This window comes from Lichenostomus cassidix, chromosome 4 (assembly GCF_008360975.1).
Source record: "Lichenostomus cassidix isolate B80296 chromosome 4, HeHo_3.0, whole genome shotgun sequence".
In the NCBI taxonomy this organism is placed as follows: Eukaryota; Metazoa; Chordata; class Aves; order Passeriformes; family Meliphagidae; genus Lichenostomus; species Lichenostomus cassidix.
In genome coordinates, this window is record NC_139484.1 from 68,740,915 (window position 1) to 68,759,526 (window position 18,612).

Genomic DNA, 18,612 nt, shown 5'->3' on the forward strand with positions numbered 1-18,612 from the left:
GGATAAATGCTGCACTTCAGATCATTATTTTTAAAGCAAATTTCATTTCTATCTCAAACCTGGGGGTTGATAATGTTCTTCTGCACATGATGTACCAACTGTAATATTTAGTTATATATAACTATAAACACCTACTTTGTATAAAATCTAAAATCAAGGCCTTGACAGAGGTATTTTTCCTTTGGAACAAGTGAAAATCGACAATAAGAAGGAAAAATCACCTAGATTCACCCATTTATGCTTAAAGAATGTTAGTGGCTGAAAAACTATGAACTAGGCATTGCCAGTTTTAGAAGCAAACGTCCATGAAATAAACTACATCACAATATACATGTATTTGTGAATATCAGCAAACTGTTCACACAGCTAGATGCTCTGAAAGTGGAACAAGTCTCCAGAACTTTCTGTGATGAAATAAATGGCTCGGTAGATGACAGGAGAGTGGGGGATATTGGCTACCTTGACTTCAGCAAGGCTTTTAATGCAGTCTCCTGACAGATTCTCACAGAGAAGAGGATGGATGAGCAGAAAGTGAGATGGACTGAAAAACTGCTCAAATTCCACCTGGAAGCCAGTAACCACTGGTGCACCCTAGGGGTTGATACCAAATGCAATCCTGCTCAGTAGCTTCATGAATGACCTGGATGATGGGGCAGAGAGCAAATTTAGCAAGTCTGCAGAGGTCACAAAAATGGGAGGAGTGGCTGATACACCACACAACACTGGGCTTCCATCCTTAAGGCACTTGACAAGCTAGAAAAATGGGTTGATGCAAATCTCATGAAGTTCACCAACAGGAAGTGCAAAGTGCTGCACCTGTGGAGGAACAACCCCAGGAACAAGCACATGCTGGGGACCACCAAGCTGGAAAGCAGCTTGGCAGGAAGGGACCTGGGGGTTCTGGAGGGTACAAGGTTGAACATAAGCCAGCAGGTAGGGGGAGGTGAGCCTTTCCCTCCATTCAGTTCTGGTTAGGCCACACCTGGAGTGCTGTGTTCAGTTCTGGGATTCACAGCACAAGAAAGACATGGAGATACAGAAGAGAATTCAACAAAGGACCCAAAGATGATGAATGGGTTGGGGCATCTCTCCTGTGACAGAAAGCTGAGAGAGCTAGGGCTATTCAGCCTGGAGAAGAGGAGGGTCAGGATTTGAGCATGTATATGAACACCTGGAGATTGGGTACAAAGAAGACAGAGCCACCTTTTTCCATAGTGCTGAATGAGGACAAGAGGCAGCTGCCAGAAACTGAAACACAGGAAGTTCCTTTTACCATGAGGATGATTGAGCATTGGAACAGAGCATTGAGACTGAGAGACTGAGCACTAGCCCAGATGGAGTCTCCATTCTTGGAGACAGAAGCTGTGTGGACATGATCCTGGGGAACCAGCAGTAGCTCACCCTGCTTGAGCAGACAGGGTGGGACCATATGACCTCCAGAAGCTCCTTTCAACATTGACCATTTAGCAATTCTGTGAATTTATGACTGTGAGATAAGGCAAAATTTATCAACACTAAGCCCAAAATGAGTAAGCAGCACTGCAGCAAGAACATACTGCAACAAGGCTGCATTCATTCTGACTACTCAGTTCACTGAACTCTAAACCTAATGTCATTTTGTTATGACAATTTTCTTTAAATATATCTAAAAGTAGCTGAAATTCTCAAAATTGAGTTGTAATAGTTTTCATTATTTTCCCTCTGGCTAAACATTTACTGTAATTTTCTGTGAGTGGTGATGGGAGGCACTGAGCCCTGAAACAGCACCTCTCAGAGAAGCTGGGGGTGTATTTCTCAGCATATTGGGCATTAGGTAACATACAAAATGACACAGGGAGAACCTTAAATCAGTGGGTTAGTCAGCTTAGACTCTGTTACAATTGTGTACTTTTCAGATAGGTAATGAAGAGGTGTAAAAGGAAAAGACTTAATTTTAAAAATATTTTAGTATGACATAATAAAAAAATATTTATATGAATATCATAAGCTTTAACATTATCTTTTCACAAGAGGGATAGCACAAGTGCTTTGTATATAGCACAACTGCTTCTGGCTTCATATGCTAGCAGATCATAAAACAGTGCACATCAGCCAGTATCACCAGCAATGCTAAATATGTAAACAGTAAATGGAGAAATATCACAAATACTTGTAGCAAGTATGATTCTTCTTCAATATTCAAATTAATGAAAGTAAATTACTGGAGCTGTAGAGTAAGTTCCTAGTAATACCTGGAACAAGACATGAAAGACCTAAAGCCATAGCTCCCATTCCAAACATACACTCTCCAGAATTAAACTGATCTTGGTCAATTCATCAATATCTTTTTGAAACAGTGGAATAGGGCTGCAGCCATAATTTTCAGTCTGTAATACAATGAGAAGTCATGTAAGTCATGAGCTCCAGTCTAATTACTCACCATTACTGTAATGTGCCAGGTCTTCCCAGAAGGCCTTGTGCAGGTCTGTTAGAAGCTCTTCCTTTTGTCGAACTGAAAGATTATTCTTTGCAGTTAAATGGTCCAGAATATTTGCCACAATATTTAATCTACCCTTGCATTCTTCTGGTATAGAGGAGTTCAGTGAATCGATCATTTTCACCATCAGCTCCCAGCTGAATAACCTTTCCTGAATGTCCTAAACCAAACATAAAGTCCTGTTTAGAAACCAAGAACTTGTCTTTGGTTGTACCTTCATTGAATTACTCATTCCCAAGCCATGAAGAAAGCCACAGAAGATTCTGAAAAACATGTGAATAACAATCTTCATATACTTAAATACTTCTGAAAGTCTTGATCAGTGCAGGCTAGCAGCACGTTTATTGCATGTTCAGTTGCAAGAGCTAGTCTAAAATTATTAGTGCTTTTCATTTTTGTAGCTGTCAAGAAGACATTAAGTCTGGAAAAGACAACAACAGCCTTGCAGAACAAACTTAAACACTCAAGCAGAATAGATGGAGAGAAGAGAACATGGAAGTTCTGAGCCTCTTTTCAAGATACTATGTAGCACACCAGTAAAGGCCCTCATTTTGAAATGAGGACACATACCTGATTCTGATAATGCTGTGATTCCTTCAAATACATTGTCAGACAGACTTTAATAAATATACTAAAAATTAGTATAACGACTTATGGCCTAGCAGCTTTCATTGCACCATTAAAGAAGCAGCCCATGCTGACAGTAGGGAAAGATTTCCTGGGTGAAACTGCAGCTGCCTTTAACCATGCTGCAACATTAGAAAGAATCTGACAACGCAATGCCAAGTTAACAGCTGGACTTGACCTTAAGGGTCTTTTTCCACCCAAAGGATTCCATGATTCTCTGACCTACTGTAATTGATAGAGATGTACTTACAATGAGTTCTGCAATGAGATTCCAGCATCATCACAGTAGTGACTGCAGGCAGGAGTATCTCCTGGATCTGTATCCAGATATCTTATCTGCAGTCTGCCCATCTGAAGGAACTTACTATATAGCAACCCAGTTGGGGTGAAGTGTGGCCAGCAGCAAAGACTGTTTTCATACATGGCCATCTTAGTCTACTTAGCTCCTCCAATGCAAAACTAACAAGAAAATAATTACTGTATCTGTTTATACTCCAAATTACTAATAAATGCAGTTATTCCAACTGTATGTTAATCTATAAATTACATGTAACTCTGTCAGTATATCCTGTGCAAAAAGTAATAAAGGATCTGTCAGATTTAACACAACATATTGGTGCATTTATGAACACAGTTTTCCCTCTTCAGACCGTATCACTAAGAGGGAAAACTGATAAGAATTTTCAGTTTCAACTAAAGTCACTGAACACACAGAATCACCCTCAAATTTAAATTAGGATCTGTCAGTCAAAGTGGAATAAATACTTTGAAAGGAAAAGAAATGCCATAATGCGCAGAGTAAGGACTCTCCTTCATTAGATCTAGTGTTCTTGCTCCTGGTTCACTAGCTGCATTAATAACAACTTCTCCTAATTTGACTACCTAAATGGTATTTGGAGAATTAGAACTCAAGAGCAGAGAGTTAACCCTCCTGTGAGTCTTCCTTAAACTGCAATGGAAGTTCAGCTCTTGGCAATAAAGCTCAAAGAGACAACTGGATTAAGCAGTCTGTATCACTCCTGAGGCAGGACTGACAAACTGTGCACTGACATAATTCTTTCTCTTCAGATCGACTAAATCTCTCTCAACTTTTATTTCTTTTTCTACTTTACCATCGCCTGTAAGTCTTGTGATTCACTTAACAAGCTTTCTACTGCAATCATCTTCTCAGTCAGATCCATCATTATCTTTGTTGCTTTGGCACTTGAGCATTTTGATTGGTCCAAAAGAGCCTGCTGGGCTTTGTCAGTCTGCTTCCAGAAAGCTTCCATCTGTGGAATGTGAATCAAAAAACAATCCATGTTCCCTCATTAATCATCTGGTATTTCATTACAGAAACAGGCATATATCTGAGTCTACTGAGATACAAGTCAGTGAGATTACAGACAAGTATTAGTTATACTGAACAATTTGCAAAGCTAAAAAGATTATTATACATTATATATATACGTATGTGTGTATATATATATATGTCTGTGTATATATATTTATATATATAAATAAAAATACAAATAAAAAGAAATATAACAACTATATTTTTATATACATATATATATGTATATATGATAATACACCTGGTGGTGGCACATAATCAGTAGGTCAAACCTGATCTTTTAAAATACTTTTAAAATAAATGCAGTCATAGTTTTTAACTAGCTAAGAATTTGTTAGTTCTCTACATATTGCATCTATAAAAGCCTATTATGTTTTTAGTATTAATGGTAAAAATATAAAAGATAAACTGCAGCCCTTTTATTCTGGGAAGTTTCTTTAGCTGTGGGAAAAGGTATTCCAGTCAAACAACATTTTTACAAAAAAGGAAAACAAGAAAATTGTTAGTGTTTTACACCATCAAAGCCTTTCATAGCCAGATGCTACATAAGCACTTTATTAGCTGGAATTAATTACTTTATGCAGTGTCAGCACAGTGCATGTGCCAATTCTGATAGATTGTTGTATGGACAATCCCTAGTTTTAGGCTCTGATCCCACAAAGATGACTGTGCACAACTGTGAATATTCTGTGGTCTGTGGGATTACTTGCACACATAAAGGTAATAAAATGCATCCATCACCAAGATTTGTATTAAGTATCCACAGGTTTTGGAAAAAAATGTGATTATGGCATCTGTAAGTACAGCAAAACCACCTTTAGACTCTCAGGGGAAGACTGGATTAGTTCAAGGTACTGAATTAATATACAAATCTGCATAGAGTGAAATTATTTTCAGTATGATGAAAAGCATCTGCAAGCACAAGAGTGACAGACCCACTGAAGGATGGCTGCTGCTGGTGAATAACTGCCTCATGTTGCTCAGCAAGGTTGCCAGCAATTCTTTTTACATGACTAACTCGGGAAAACTCTAAACAGTCAATTTGCCACTGAGGAAAGTTCAAGTGCAAAAGAAAATTGACACAGATGTACCAATGTTACCACGACTTCCACTGTAAAGCGAAGGGCTCAGAGAATCAAAAGAAAGCTGAGATAATTCCCAGTGAAGCACTTAAATACCAGATATTAAAAAATTTTAATTCCTGTATGAAAAAGGCTCAGGGCTGAGCTGATGGGCTGTTTAGTCCAGGGCTGAAGTGCCACAGTCAATCAGCACAAGCAGCTCACAGAGCCGACATTTGCTCATTTTCATCAGCAGTCAATTTGCTCAAACTTCAAAAATACTGGGAAGAATATTACTCACTTTCCTGGAGAACAGTACATGGAATGTACTTAACCTCCAGTTTTCTAGCCTGCAAGCTATTCTGACACAGTGAACCTACCTTAGAGAAAAAAATCTTTACTTTGAAAATCAAATGCCTGCTACCAAACTGTATTTTTACATCAAAAAATGTAAATATATTCTCATGTGGAAAGTTGCTAAAGAAAAATGCTCTGTTAAAGTATATGCACAAAACATACTAAAATATTGCCCAGTAACTATATTCTTAGTACTTCTTTCAGCTGAAAAAAAAAGTAGTCTCTTATTACTCTCTTACTCATTTACGGGTATTGACAAAAGCAAGGTACTAGGATAAAATTCCTATGAGTCAGACCATACACAGGCTTGAAATAAATCTTACCATCAGAGAAGCAGCAAACATTTCTGAGCTGACAAAACAGTAGTGTTTTACAAAAACATAAAAAAAAATTTATCCATAAAAAACCTTTTGGAACCCAGTTGGAAACACTTTGCTGGAGCAATACAAAAATGTTTTCAGGACTCGCACACATATAAAATACTAACTGTGGACAACTCTACAAAACCATTGCAATAAAGAACTCCCCACCAAAATAATTCCATTAAAATAAAATTTTAGAAAAAATTAGAAAGTTACATTATCTATTATGTGCTCAGAATACTCCCTTTCCTTCCTTTCTAGGTCTTCTAGTGTCTGGTACTCCGAATTACGGGCTCCTGACATTTCAGTGTTCTGGAGTCTAGAGTCCAGTTGTTTCTGTAATTCTTCAAAATCCTGAAGAAAAAAAGTCAAGTGATTTGTTAAAAAGAAAAACAGACATAACTTCTAAATTTGGGAGTGAATTTGTATGTCAGTTCTGGCTCATGACTAAGGAAGTGAACAGGAGTGTTCAGAAAGTTCTGTCTCTGGGTAATGTGCTTTCTGTGGCAAGCAAGGAAATCTCAGACATATGGCAGCTCTGAACTAAACTTAATACAAATACATACCTTTCCACTAGGATGTGAATACAATCAGGACTGTTGTCCATCTCCACTGAATTCAAGTTTTAACAAACACTGCTTCATGAGCTTTCATATTAACAACCCCTGCAATCTATCTACAAATATTTTTAATTTAATGCATGTGCCCCATCTTAAATGGCAGCTATGAGTGTACATGCTGTGTTTAAAAGCTCAGATAAGTATCCAGGTAATAATCAGATAGTGGTTCCTGCAGAGTGCTGGCACACATGGACGAACACACCCCTAATGCTCATAAGGGACAAATTATAGGCTACATGATTATATGAGGTTTTAAAGCTTTTCAGTCCTTAGAAGTCAGGTTTCTGAAAGGTGCTTTTGCTGACAAATACTAGTCTGCTGCCATTGCTTAGCAGGTTGATACTGAAAAGGGTGATTATTCTGTCACTGCAACATGCCTTACATAGCAAGCATTGAGTTCTAATACAACCCACTTCTGGGTGTCAATGCATTAACTTGATACCCTTAAGTCTTAAAGAAATGTAACCAGTGTTTGACAAGCTTCAGAAACAAGTTCATCAAAATTCCATAAATTTTTATGATGCAGAATTAAAAGAAGAAAACACAATAAAACATGTAATATTTTTGCTTAACACCAACATCTTTTACTGGGTGTTTATAACCAGCCTCATTCCTTGCATGATATCCCATCTCTAAGACTGTCAGGTCTACAAGATCTTTCTCTCCATCAAATAGGACACAGAAACCCCATACTGCAACTTAAACAACTGGACTACTCAGGCAATTTTTGCATTTTATAATCCAGATTTAGTCTCTGTCTTACAGCAGTTTAGTAAGGCACATGAAGACACCAATGCCATCAAACTTCACTGAGAGTTTGGCTCTATCAGGAAACATGCCTATTCTAGATTAACTCTGTTTATAATTTGAAGTCATTACCAGAAGCCAGCCATTAAAAGGATTTTGCACATCTAACCTCACTTTTCATCTAGTAAGTACAATAAGCTTTAATACTAAACCTGAGGATTTTAAGGTAGATGAGTGCTTTAAGGCTAAAAACATTTTGATATAAATCATTGGTTACAATCACAGAGATTCCTTACAGTAATTCACAGATTGTGAGACTGCACAAAGTAAATCAACAACTAGAGCTCATGAGCTGATGGACTAATGCCTAAACGTGAAATTCCATCTACACATAAGAAAAAAAATTAGTACTGTGATTAGGCTGCTCTCAGTACAAACATTGAAGACTTGGATTGGCAGGGCAGTGGATAACCTTACATAAAGCCAAGCTTCCTACAGAAGGCTGGACCAGAGAATCTCAAGATGTGCTTCTCAATCCAGATTTTTCTGTGACTTTACACTGGAAAATGGAAAGTGGAACCAATAGCTCTCCTATTTTCTGCAATTTTGTAAAGTTTTTTCCTTCTAATAACCTGAAAAATAGTACTGTGACTCCACTTGAAATGCGTATTGACTGTCAATGTATGTCTTCCCATTCAGAAGTGGCATATGGACTTTGATACAAGTACATGAAAGAAAAAAGGATGATGAGGAAAATAAGTACATTTTCCCCTGATGAAAGCCTTGAGCTTCATACTGCTACTTTATTTCCTGCTATTTTATTATCAGCAATGATACATGGGACCAAACAAAGCCCCTGATAAATAGAAATTATTAAATCTGAGTGAATAAGGTTCAAAATGTTCTGTTTGCTTAAAGGGATTCAGCTACAAAATATTTTATCTTTAACAGATTACACAGATCACTTCACACAACAACAAACAGGAAAAGCATACAAGGTAATGAAGAAAATCAACTAAAAAGGGAATTTTCTTTGCATTTCTTCAAGAATAGATCACAAATGATATTGCTGTTTAAAAGCAGTAGTTGAAATGCCCTGCTGTGGTAATAAGATTAACTCTTGTTTTGTGTGGTCTTAAATATTAACCAAAAAACCCACTTACATTTTCCAGATTTAAAAGGATCTTCTTCAACAAATCATCAGTAATCTTCTTTTTACGATTCAAGTCTGTGAGGTATATTTTGAAAACCTGGATAAACATCTGTTCAAAAGGAAGAAAACAAAACTCAGGTTAAGTGTCTGTTCATCATTGTAAGAACATCTATGTGATTACTTTTGCTGATTTAAATCAATCAGGGAGATTATCCTGAATTATAAGTGAAATAATAGATACATCACCAACTACTCTCTAGTACTTGCACTGTGAAAAGTTCTCTGGTTTTGGCTTCAGCAAGATACAGCCAGATGGTGGTACACTCTAATAAGGACAAGGACATAATCTCATATGTTCTTGTAACCAGTCAGACACATTTGAAACGAATCTTGACTACAGAAAATGCAGATCACTTGAAAATACAAACCCTATTTTTCTAAAGTTTAATGAGCCCCTAAACTGGAAGATATTAACTATTAAAAAGATACTAAAGACTCATTACTCTGACTTCATCTGTAGTTAGCCACATGATACATCAAACATTTTAATATACAACCCAAAAGTAACCATCTCAACTTCTAGCTAGATTTTCTTGCAAGAAAAATAGTTACTTTCCACTTGTGTGCTTTTGGTTTTTTCCTGTTTAAAACTGTAATACTAGTGTCTTCAAAAGATGTTTTTCAACTTTTTTAACACTGGAAAAATTTTTGCTTAACCTTTTCCCCTCTTGCCTCAATTAGAGTTTCAGTGTAAGGATAACTCACTTCATTACTAACTGCTGCAGCATTTTCCAGGGTGGAAGTAAAAATATGTGAAATTTAACAGCTACCTGCCTGTTACTCATAATCTTGAAAACAAGATGATGCAGAACTTGCCTGCTTAAAATATATAAAAACATAAATAAATACATGTTTACATATAAAAACAGTTATTGAAGCCAACATGTCAGCTGAGCAAAATCTGGAAAATATATTATAATTAGAGCTCAGTAGAAGAGAAAACTATAAAGCAGTCATCTTTTGGATCTCACTTGCAAATGTTTTGGATAGGAGTTTGGCAAGTTTTGAACACACTACCAAGATACCATATACTGCAAAAAGGAAAAAAAAGGGTTCAGGAGAAGACTGAAAGAAAAGGATATATTTCCTTAGACCTGATGCTAAAAAAGACTGAAATCAGAGAAAGCAGAGAGGGAAAGGAAGAAACTATTCTCAGACTGATTTATTTTTTCCCCTTTTGTCCTTCTAGCAAAAATATAAAGTTATTTAAATATTCAGCTAAAGGTCAAAGCCATTTGTGGTGATTTCTGGTGGGCCATGAAGTGTTTTAATTGCTCATTTTCTCTGTGTTTCTGTGATTACATCACTATGTTGCTACTTACCTTCATTTAGAAATTGATAATTTACTTTGAGATCCAGTTCAACCTCCAATAATCAAGCGAAACTTCCTTCTGGAATCTGGAGCTTGGAATCCCAAGTTCCCTTTCTCATCTAATTAGATGGGGATAATCCATCAGATGGGAAACTGCTTCCCAGCTTTACTTTCCTGTTTCCTCCTTTGGGGTGTGTAGAAATTTATCCAGAAAATCTCACCCTTTGAAGTGTTCTCAGTGGATTTAATAAATTATAACAGAAATTATGGATTTATTTAAAAAGAGCCCAAGAAAAGAGGGGAGGAGAAAGCTACAGACTTTATGTTCAGATTTATATTAACTGAGCTAAAACTCAGTACCAGGAATGGTGCTACACTTGATCATAACTAGTCACCATAAACAACTGTTATTGCTGAGTATCCTGTGGCTTTCATTGTACATTTTTCTTTTCTTTTCCTTTTTTTTTTTCCTTCTCAGTTTTGGATGCTGTGACTTGTATTTATGGTTTAAATACTACCTTAATACCTCAGGCCCACAAAACCACAACTATTATACTTATCACAATGGTACTGATTCAGTTGAACTGAATTTTCAATTTTATTCCAAAAGCTTGAAGTCTTTGGAGTTGCAACACAATAACAAGCAAGTTTGTCCTTAAGACAAACTCATCTATTAAATAATTTATTGCCTCTTTTTATGAGCCTCGAGTGCTGCATATTATTCTCTGGAGTAATGTTTAAACCCAAATTTTTGTATTTGCTATATTGGTATTTCACAGACCAATATACTTCACTATATTTTACTTTTTTATGAAGCTCATATATATGCAGAGAAGGAGAAAACAAATAAAGACAATAATGTAGAAATGCAACTCTGCTGCACTACATCTCAGCTAGCCAGCTGTTTATGTTATTTCCTAAACTGATATTCAACTAAGATGTTCAAAACAATGAGCTATAAATGAGATATAAGTACCTACCACATGTTTTTCTTTTCTGAGTTCAGTATCAAGAAGCATGAGATCTTTTAAAGTAAGACTGCAAAGGCAGAGCTTAACATCAAAACTGAAACAAAGATTAAAAATGCATTAATAACAATCTAAATGGTGGTTATGCAAAAGGACAACACAATATAATAGCTTCTTTTAACCACTAAATTCTCCTAAAAACACTGTCCCAAAGCAGAAGAAAAGTCACTTTATTTCTACATTGCCTTCTTTTTCAGGAAAAATTTCTGTACATAAAAGTGAACAAAACAAAGTAGTGCTTTTAATAAAGCTGGCATTGCAGTTTCCTCTAGACAAAGACAAGGTGAACATAGGCACAAGTGGATATAACCAGGGAAAACATGGCTATAAATTAAAACAGCTATAATAAGAGTGGATATTTTGTAAATATTCTTCATTGCTAGTTGCTTTTCCAGTCCCCATGACACAAATATGATTTCTAATTCTTGCTAATGAGAGTACAGACACATGTATTCACCTAGGGGTACCTTGCTGTGGTGCAGCTGAAAGGAAATCAGAGCTGCCAGTCCATTTCAGTTACATCTTCCTGCTCAGCAGCAGTGTGTCTGAGAGAGGAACTGTTTTCCCACAAGACATGAGTAGCTCCCATTGAAATGGAGAGAATAGACCACTGGTGTTGTCAAGACACTGCAGGGTGACATGGCATCGTACAGTGCAGAGGACTCCATCCCCAGCACCATGAACTGAGCATAAGAACAGTAACAAAGAGATCTCCTCATCCTAACAGTGATACACCTTTTATGAGACAGCTTTTGCTCAAGTTCTGATTCCCAGAATTTCACAAAGAACAGGATGACTTCCAACAGCTTAATGTATTCATCTCCCCGACCACTTTTTTAGGGTTATAAGCAGATAACCCTGTCCTGATGTGGTGACTGAGCGCATTCATGCCCACCCTTTCACCTTCAGTGACTGTCCCAAAAACCTAGGAAATGACCAAAACCAAGGACAAGTTTCCTGCTCACCTCTCACATGTCAGCACTTCAGGGAAGCTGGTCACCTTTAGGAAGGCTCGAGCCTGAAATCTGTCATCACTTGTTGTGGAATGTATTGTTGTGGAGGAACTACAGTCCTCTTTGTCTCCCTGGCTCAGGGATCCCAGGCTGCCTGACATAGATGTCTCCACCACTTGATTAGGCAGAACTGCCTGCTTTGGATTCTCATGCAAAGATGGATTGGATGAGCCATCTGCCAAAGGCTGTAAGTCAAAGAAAATTCACAAGGTCAATTAATGCAACACAATAAATAGACAAACATCTCATCAATGTTCAGTGTTTACTTTCAAGGGAGAAGTTAAACAGTATACACAGCAAAAGTGTTTCCTTATAAATGATAGGCTTTTGCATTGCCCAGCAAAGCATTCTTCTGTTTCAGTTAGCTGCTTAGTGCTTGTTTTCTTTCTTCCTTTTAGATCCTTGTGGTGTTTTTGTATGGCTCCTTAGACAGATCCAACTTCCATCAATGTTAAGGGGCAGACAAGCTCTCTTAAATACAGTGAAAATTGACTGGACACCATGTAAAGTACTGCAGGTTTCAGGGGAAGCTGAAAGCAGCTGATGCCTTACAGAATAAGCCCTGAGTCAATGGACCATTAAAAAAAGAGAGATCCCAATTAAGCAGATTGGCAGTACATTTTCTTCCATTACTTGACTCTTGCAATTTACTCTGACACAGAATGATTGTCATTAATTTTTACAAGTAGAATCTAAAATCTTACCCTAAATTTCTGGTTGATGGGATAGATCACTTTCGCCTTTAACGCAAATGCTGTGATGTTACTGTTCAGAGGAGACTCACTTTCCTGTATGGAAAAGAACAGAAAACCATTTGGGAACAGCAGCAGATCTGGCAAGTATTCATTCTAAGTATCATGTGCCCTTTTTTGTTACAAAACTTAAAAGTTCCTATTGATAACTAACTGTTTATTGATTGTCTCTGCTTTAGTGCAGGAGTCTTTTCATAAGGCTCATTCAGAGTAGGAAACCTGAAAAGGGAACTCTTGCCATTACCACTGCTACAAAATTTTTTAATACTCCAGGAGAAAATAGGCAACATCTTGTATTTGCAAAGTATTTTCATTTTGTGTCTTGTCACCAACCTCCATACCCTTATGAACAACTAAAGATTTTACAAGGGACTGATATTATCTTAATAATAGAAACTACTAAAGGATAATAAGCTCCACAGATGTCATCATGGCTATAAATTCTGTCTTTTAATTAAAATAAAGAAAAAATAGATTAAGCAAAACTTGTCATCATTCTTCTCCAGTAAGAACTTTTATAATACAACCCTTATCCAAAATCTAGAGAAAATAACCATGTTTTTCCAAAGAACTTTTAATAGGTAATGAATTCTTTTTATGCAATTTATTGTATCATGTAATCTGCTCTTCTGCTACTGCCATTTTCTAGGTGCTGCAACAATGGGATCATCAGCTTTGTTTTGAGAGGTTAGGTATGGCTTAATAAAAGTTTGGCTATAAGTAGCAGATAAAATGTGTAAATCCAAGCACTAGGATTTCCTATTTCATCTGTTTTGATTTTGTCATATGAAATGAAAGACTCTGATTTGTCAAAATGCACATTTTTTAAATATAGCTTTTGCTGGGAAATATCAAAGCACTGACAGAGTCTAAAAAATAGAAATGGAAAAAGAAGAGCCAACTATGTAATTCACTAGACTTCTATCATTGTGCCTTCTCATCTCCAATTCATTTATTTCCATTCTTGGGTATACTGAAGAAGTTAAAAGCATGGGAGCAGCGTGTGAAACACTTCATAGTGAGCAGTCCCAGTGCTGCAGTACCTCATCAGGGACAGGAGCAGACAGAACTATTGCTCTGCAGTGGCTGGAGGCAGAGCAGCCAAGCCAAAGCTGGAAAGCTGTATTGCAGTGTGCTAGAGCTAATACATCCTGCTTCTCAGCAGGCACAAGTATCACACAGTTATTATTAATATAGTAATTATGGCATTATTTCAATGGGGAAAGTCTCAGAATGAAAATACCTGTCGCTGTTGAGCAGCTAGCAGAGTAAAGAAAGCACCAGTTCTCAGTGGCAAGAAGGAATGACCTTTATTGTTTTGATTTCATCATATATATAGAGTTTTCAAAAGTCACCCAGATTGGTCGCTAAGAAACCTTCCCCTAGGCCTGATTGGCCAGGCCTGCACCGTCCAGATCTTGGGACACTGTTCCAATAACATCCAAACTTTATCTTTATTTATAAAACACGAAAGGAATTCTCGTGGGAAAAGCCTGTGCTAGCCACAAATACCTGTTTTTCTGCAGTGCTCTAACCTAATTAAAAGCATTTTCCACCTATACTTCTTCATGAACTGTCAATTTGATGCTAGTAACAGCAAAAGCCTCTGGAAATCAGAGCAAATTAATAGAAAAGATATACACATGTAACTTCAGCAGTTAGACAAATAGGTGGGAGAAACCCCCATCAAATAACAAGGTTACTTCTTAATGTCTTACAAACAAGCCATGTTTGGGAAATGGATATGGTTATGAATGATCACCTTTAAAAGACTGTAATTCCATTTCAAAAACATTGGTAATATGCATAAAGATGTAGAACTGTGTAAGTTCCCCTACAGGATTCCCACTTCAAAAAATAACCTAATCTGTGCTCATTTGTTATACTCTACTTTAACTCAAGCAAAATAACCGAACATGTCACCATTCCTGATCACAAAACTGAAATGAAGATTCATTACCTGTCAGGATTTAAACCAACAGTTTAAATGCTAACAATAACATTTTATGGAAATCCTGAAATCAGTTCTTGTTACAAGCTAAGCACCAGACTGGATGGTTTTGACTGACAATTTATGCAGGTATTTAATTTATGTATAATACACTGAATGAGTCTGCTGAACTGCACATTTTTAAATGTGTAGTTTAAATCACAATCTTTAGCTTCACCAAGAGCAGTCAAATCAGTTTTGGGCAAAAGGTAGTGATCTAATAACTACACAGCAGGACTGGTTCTCTGGTTATTTTGGGATTTAAAAAAAAAAAAATGTTACTTAAGTTACTTGACATTTTCATTGAGGGTGGGTTAAGTTGTTAAGTTTATACTTCTACTTTTCTTCACAATTTTTTTCTCTAATTGTCCTTTAATCCCAGTTCACCATAGTGGTTTTTCGATACTTACAAACTTTTTATGTCAGTAGTGTTAATTTATCCCATCAGCCTTTTGAAACTAAGGACGACATAGAGATGAAAGGAAAGAAGCCTCTGTCCAAAAAGAACTCAGGATCTTGATTAAAATATCCAAAGAGACCCGCAAGCAAAATGGAATTCATAAGGGAAATGAGTACTTGAAATGGTTGCATTCATAAGCAGCAATCAACTCCCACTCTCCATCTTACACTTTTTCTGAACACTTTTTAAAGTCTCTCTCCAAACCCACTAAAATTAAGACAGTTCAGAGCAGCCCTGAACATGCTCATTGCTACATGCAGCACAATGGACATCCACCTACAAGAGCAGAGCTTTACCTCCAGTACCGTTTCCTCTTCTGATGTATAGGGTTCTGCTTTACTTTTCATGAGTGTGTGCTCTTTTTTGTCAGTGTTGAAGCTTTCCAGAAGTCTTTGGGAATCATCTTTCTGAAATTCCAAGAGATAACATAAAATGTAACACATGAGATCGTGCAAATTAACTGGAAACATCTTTGACAGCAGCCTGGATACATTCACGTCTCCATCATGAAAATTATTCCAGTATTAGTTGAAAATTTTGGAAAAATACAATCTGAAAACAAATGAAAATCGTACTTATTCAGAGAGGAATAATTAATGACTTTTTAAAATTTGTCATTCCAGAAGTAGAATTTTAATCTAAAAAGTTTTAAGAGGCTGTGAACATGTCAAATCAATCCATCTGCTCTCAAAATGACTTACTACAGATTATGGAGTCAACCTCATGGTCTGAGCTCAAATATCTCAATTAAAGCAAGTTAACTAAAATTGTCTGTAATTGCCAGCAATAAAGAGAATGCTGGGTATTTTTGCTCCCCTACTACGAGAAAAACTTCCTAAATGAAGCTTCATGCATGTGGAAATTCCTGTTAGGGAGAAAAAACTATCAGAAAATGTTCATTACCTTCCTTCCCCAAAAGCAGTCCATATTATTGGCCTCATTTCCCAAGCACAAAAAGACCCTGGTAGGGATACAGACTGTGTGGGAATGAAACTGCCTGCTACACATGATCTTCCCTATACACTACATACATCGGAGAACAATTTTAAATTGCCTCCAAACACAACACTGGAAGGATTTTTTTAGTGAAGGAAAAGATGGGCTGCCATGCTACATCGACTACTTTTGAAATTTTTTTTTCAGGTTTTCAACCCACTGACTACTTTTTGATGTAATCTAATGATACAGCTGCAGCCACTACATGTCACTGTCTTATGGAAAGGTGCACCTTGAATTATTTGGCCACTTGGTATGTAAAGTAGTCCATTTTCCCAGGATATGGAGAACAGCCCAGCCTTTGAACACATTTAATTCCTTATGACTTGCCTCTATCACCTCTCTGGAATTTAGATTGTGCAATAATTCAGACTATGTTCTTGAGTTAACCTTTAAGATATGGTGAATTTCAGATGCTGGTTCCTAACAACCAATTTATGACAAAAGAAGAGTTACTAATCTCCCTTAGCAACCTTGTAACTTATTTGTTACCACGGTAAAGATCTCTTCTTAAAACTATCCCAGTGTATCATGCGTACAGATCAACAAAACAATAAGGGACTTAAGTCCATGAATCCGAGTCCCACGGATTCAGGCAGAGATCTATAAAATAGCAACTGGGGCTGAGTGACAAATGCTGTTGACTTACTGCAGGGCTTAAAGCTGCTTCAGACTCCAGGTACTTGCCCTGCTCCCAGACTCTAAGGACAACTTAGCTGCTTGGGATGGAACATGGCATACTCAGGGAAGCTATCCCTGCTTTTACGTTGGCTGCAACACATGCAGTTCAGTACCTGCTTGCTCTACAGCATCAGTGGGGCAGCCAGTGGGAAGAAGGAACAGCCTAAGGTTACCGTGTTCAATTTGGGAAATCAGACCCACAGGATACAACCTTCCCACCCTGCAATGTGTTCTGTATGCATGAACAAACAGCTCATTTTTCTTTCAAAATAAATAACTCTTTTATGGCAGCAGCATTGATTTCAATGGCATTTAAACATCTAAATGCATCTGAAGATCCAGGCCAGAGAGAACCGACAGCTTCTGTTCTCTATTGACATATACGACATAAAGGATAAAATTGTACATGGCTACATTTGAGCTGGTAGTGGCAGCACAATAAAGATACACCTATTAAGGCAGGGAAAATGAGCAATTGAATCAGAAAAGCTTGTACTTGTGCAGGATGCATCGATCCAGCATTTGAAATGTCTCCATTACTTGGCTAAAGTCTGGCTTCAAACAGAGTTTCAATTCTCCAATTTAAAAGCAGTTGGGAGCAAGAGAATTTGTCTCCTAAGTCATATTTAATGATGACCAACGCTAGCAGACACACACACACAGCAGAGCTGCTAAAGCTCAAAAGAGGTGTGGTGAAAAGCCAAGCCAAACCAGACCCCCCACTCGCAGCCTGGCAGAACTCTCTGCAGGGCTCCAGATTCCCCAGCTGCGCCAGAGCCAACCACTGCTACATCCAGTCACCCCAGCATGACCTGGGACTAAGTGCGATGGGAGAAAGAAACATATATCAGTAACAATTCTCAGAAAATATCTCTGCCTGGTAGTTCTTCTGTGGGTGTGTGCTGCCTCTGCAATCTTTGAGTTCTAACAAACACTATGTAATAAAGACATACAAGCCATCCACCACAGCACATAAAACAGAACGGCAAGTATGCTATTAACAAAATCACACACTTTAGAAAATCCTGATTGTTTGGCATTAAGCAAACTGTCAGCTGTGCTCAGAGTCCTTCATTTCTTTCGTATCCATGTGTGTACCCCCAGTGCAAAGTTATTGCTGTGGGTTAGTACTAATGCTCTGTGCTGTGTGTAAAATGAACTTTGGAAAAGTCTGTAAAATACTTTGGAAATAAGATTACTAGTTTAGGGTGGAAATTAGTGTTTATTTTCAATTATCTCACACAGCTTCTGCAAACCGGCTGCATCTCCCCGAAGGCAATACAGCGTCGTGCACGAAGCGCTAGCTGCGAGCAGCAACTTGTGGGTCACCTGTGTTAGAGACACGGGCCAGCGGGACAACCTGCACCGGCCTCCTTTTCGAGCGAACCCGTTTGTCTCAGCAACTACTTAAAGGAAGCAGTGAAATCCTTTCCAGCAGAGGTGTGGCAGGAATTAGGGGGTTCCCCACCTACCCTCGCTGCAGAGCGCACCCCAGGCTGTCCCGAGCAGCGGGCAGAGCCGGCCGGCAGCACCTCCCGGGCCCTGCGCCCTTCAAACCTTCGCCAAGCACTCCTGATGCCCCGA

The 18,612-nt window shown here is 37.8% G+C and overlaps 2 protein-coding genes across 7 annotated transcripts in view; one reads left to right on the top strand and one right to left on the bottom strand.

Moving 5' to 3' along the window:
- Window positions 1-18,612, bottom strand: part of EVC (EvC ciliary complex subunit 1) — a 50,458-nt gene that overhangs the window by 31,621 nt on the left and 225 nt on the right. For all 5 annotated transcript variants that reach the window (XR_014851932.1, XM_085059798.1, XM_085059797.1 and 2 more), the window contains exons 2-9: window positions 15,648-15,758; window positions 12,854-12,937; window positions 12,102-12,334; window positions 11,089-11,173; window positions 8,747-8,845; window positions 6,433-6,570; window positions 4,216-4,374; window positions 2,420-2,636 (exon numbers count right to left, since the gene is read on the bottom strand). Coding sequence is in view for 4 of the 5 variants with exons in the window: in XM_085059798.1 (XP_084915924.1) it covers window positions 2,420-2,636; window positions 4,216-4,374; window positions 6,433-6,570; window positions 8,747-8,845; window positions 11,089-11,173; window positions 12,102-12,334; window positions 12,854-12,937; window positions 15,648-15,758 (1,126 nt within the window). In the remaining variant the exon portion in view is untranslated. The remainder of the gene's footprint in view (window positions 1-2,419; window positions 2,637-4,215; window positions 4,375-6,432; window positions 6,571-8,746; window positions 8,846-11,088; window positions 11,174-12,101; window positions 12,335-12,853; window positions 12,938-15,647; window positions 15,759-18,612) is intronic.
- EVC2 (EvC ciliary complex subunit 2) overlaps window positions 18,386-18,612 on the top strand; it is a 65,505-nt gene continuing 65,278 nt past the window's right edge. For both annotated transcript variants that reach the window (XM_085059792.1, XM_085059794.1), the window contains exon 1: window positions 18,386-18,468. The gene's annotated coding sequence lies outside the window, so the exon portion shown is untranslated. The remainder of the gene's footprint in view (window positions 18,469-18,612) is intronic.